Source organism: Capsicum annuum, unplaced genomic scaffold (genome assembly GCF_002878395.1).
Source record: "Capsicum annuum cultivar UCD-10X-F1 unplaced genomic scaffold, UCD10Xv1.1 ctg75941, whole genome shotgun sequence".
NCBI classification, from domain to species: Eukaryota; Viridiplantae; Streptophyta; class Magnoliopsida; order Solanales; family Solanaceae; genus Capsicum; species Capsicum annuum.
Genome location: NW_025886192.1, coordinates 1 through 3,084, shown reverse-complemented (window position 1 = coordinate 3,084; position 3,084 = coordinate 1). Strand labels below are relative to the sequence as shown.

General features: G+C 31.6%; 1 protein-coding gene across 1 annotated transcript; it reads right to left on the bottom strand.

The window, feature by feature from the left end:
- Positions 1–872: 872 nt before the first annotated feature.
- LOC124885451 lies at positions 873–1,976 on the bottom strand. The gene is made up of 2 exons (XM_047405207.1): positions 1,608–1,976; positions 873–1,341 (listed from the first exon to the last, which is right to left on the bottom strand). The coding sequence occupies exons 1-2, from the start codon at positions 1,851–1,853 to the stop codon at positions 1,069–1,071; spliced, it is 519 nt and encodes a 172-aa protein (XP_047261163.1). The 5' UTR covers positions 1,854–1,976; the 3' UTR covers positions 873–1,068.
- Positions 1,977–3,084: the final 1,108 nt, after the last annotated feature.

Sequence of the window (3,084 nt, the reverse complement as noted above, 5' to 3'; positions counted from 1 at the left end):
TAGGTCGAAATGAACTCGGGTGTATTGGGACCCGAACCAAGGGTATTTCTAGCCTAAAATTGATATTTCAGAGCTGCTGGTGTAGTTGAAATTTGCGTCCGGAGTTGTTTTGCTAAAATTTTCACTCAGTGGTCATTCGGAATCAGCGAAGACTTCTAAATAGGGAATTGGTCTAAAAAACCAAACGAGTTGTCTGGTCACCAAAATTTCATCAAGTCATAAATGACTTGGGGTAGCTATGAAAAAGCTCTAACAACGAAAATAAGCGAAAACACGTAAAATAACCGAAAGGATCATTACATCAAACCTCAATGTAACCTAAGTATAATATTGGAAAGTATAACATCACTTAAATTGTGGTTAAGTATTTTGAACCAAAACCTCTTCTAACTTAAACCTAAACTAAATGAATGGGTCAAGAATGTCTTATAGGAATATACGACTACATAGACAGCTTAGTACGTAGTTTAAATTTTTACCCTTTCTATATAGGATTCTGATAGATGAGGCAGGGTAGAGTACAAATAGTAACTGAGCCATAGCCATGGGCCCAGTTTTTTCTCTCTTGGCTGTAATGAACACTTTGGTGATAAAATACTTTAGTTACCCAAGAGAAAAGAATGTCCTGCTTATAAATGTGATAATTAAGTTTTTGTCCTTTCTCCTATAAATATATGCTGCTTACTAAAAATCTTTCGTACACCACTTCTGAATTGTCTAGTCTCTATGATGGTTGGTAAACTGTTTAGCTCATATGAAGAATACATAATACCACACGATAATTGGTACTCCCATTGAAAGTCCCTTAAGATGATAAAGTATACGCGACTCATAAATTAGCACCACAAAGTTATTTCTTATACACACAAACATTAAAAGCTTCTTTCCTTTTTCCAACATTCAATCTTTTCTAATACAAAGATGAACCTATAATAAAAATTCTCCTTTATTTAATTAAGTAAAGCATAGAGATTTATACATATATAATCTGCAAATTAATTAGGGTTCTTCAAGTAGCAGCTCCTCAATTGTTCTCCTAACCAAAGGCAGCAATAGTTGTATATAGTTCTAATTAGTGTTGAACTTGGAGCGATCAATAGCATAGCGATGAGAGACTTTATCATCATCAAAACTAGACATACTTCTCATCTTATTTTTCACTTGATCAATATAATTAGAAAACTTGTCATTATCATCTTTAGGAGAACCTTCATTTATCTCATGATCATGATGAACTATATTGAACATGTTCTTTACTTGAGAGGACTTGTTCACAGATTCACCCTTAATAAACTTGGGTATGGCACTGTCTCCTGAAATGTGATTGTATTCCACTATTACCTGTCGAGATAGAATATAATTAACTAATTAAAAATGTGCAAAGAGAAAAAAGTGTAATTCTTATAGATCATATCATCATATGATAACACAATTCAACATGTTATTAAATCAGGTAAAAGATCTTGAGTTTAACAAGTCTCACGCCACCCGGTCCATTAGTGTGAAAACCATTTTCAAGCGTTTGACAAATGAAAAAGCATTAGACTCACACATGAAGAAGATAGTGTGACACATAACAAGTACAGCAAATTCAAATATAGTAATACCATGTTCTCTTGTGAAGGAATTTGCTGGCGATTTAACTCAAGAGGAATAGTGAATCCATTTTGAGTAAGAGCAACTGGTTTGGACATAGTAGCTTTAGCTGAATTAGTAGCAAATTTTGGATTCTTATGTGGAGAAACGCGGTGAAATGATCGAAAACCTGGAGTTATATTCACTACTTTGAAAATCTTTTCACAAACTCCTGAGGACTGAGTAGTGTCTTTGATGGTGCTTTGGTTCTTTCCCATTTCAAGTGTTCAAAGTTTCACAGTACTTTGGGAAATAGCCAATTTGTGATGGGGGAAAAGAGGGTTGGATAGAGCAAATAAATAAGAGAGGATTAAGGAATTTAATTAAGTTTCTTGGAACTTAATCATGCGTTACTCGTTCGTTGGTTTGAATTGTTTAATTCCATTGAGGCTAAAATTTCAAGGAGATATTCCTCATGGGACCATATTAGTAGACAAATTATCTCCAAGATTCCACACAAGGTTTAGATAGTCATTATGGGAATCATATTCACGTTAATAATTAACTTTAATTTCCCCGAGTTTTCTTATTTTAATAACAAAAAGATGATAGAGTATATCAACAACAAAAATTTATTCGAACACAATATTTATATTGAATTATATTACTTTATCATGGTTAAATAAAAGAAGAATTAAAGTTAGAAGGCACATTATTTAACTATGATGCAGCAATAAGTATGTAAGCTAAGGCATGTGCCAGATATTCAACAGGTTGGTATAAACATCAAATGCCAATAAATTTTTACCGTACATCTAACTAGTAAGAAAGTGCAGCTTGGTAAAGCTTGGAAGCTAATTAATAAGTACTTCCCTCTCGTTCCTTTTTACTTCTCACGTTTCATTTTTTGAGAGTTAATTTGATTAATTTATAAAATTAAATATTCAATATTTTAAAATTAAATTTAGATATCCAAAAACTATACAAAAAGTACTATACATTAAAAAATTTCTCATATCAATATAATGAAAAATTATATTTTAAAATATTGATCAAAATTTATATAATTTTACGATATATCATGTACAAATACACTCACCGATACACAACCTAATATTTTAAAGATTTTCCAGCTGCATATCAGTAGTATAATTTAAAACTTAGAGCACGCAGTTGAAGTTAAAGAGGCAGCTATAAATTAACTAACATTTTTTTTTTTGGTAAATATATATATATGGACCTACGTCACAGTGTGGTCGTAATCAAAAATCATTACCAATCACCAAATAGAAAGGGAAGGCATCAGATACCATGTGGCCTCAAAGTCTAAAAGTAGCATTCAGCAAAATATCAATGGGTTCTTGCTCGTAAGATTATATATTTATTTCGAAGAGACGGTCTTGTTCAGAGATGAAGTTAGAATTTTGAGTCTATGAGTTCTAAATTTTAAAAAAGAGAGTTATTATGTTATCGATAATTATTTATACATATGAGGTAGATTTTTAATAC

Bases quoted from the DNA above. Each gene is read 5' to 3' on its own strand.
- LOC124885451 (XM_047405207.1), bottom strand. From the start codon at position 1,853: ATGGGAAAGAACCAAAGCACCATCAAAGACACTACTCAGTCCTCAGGA. The intron at 1,342-1,607 runs GTATTACTATAT...CTATCTCGACAG, and splicing joins TTCCTTCACAAGAGAACATG to GTAATAGTGGAATACAATCA.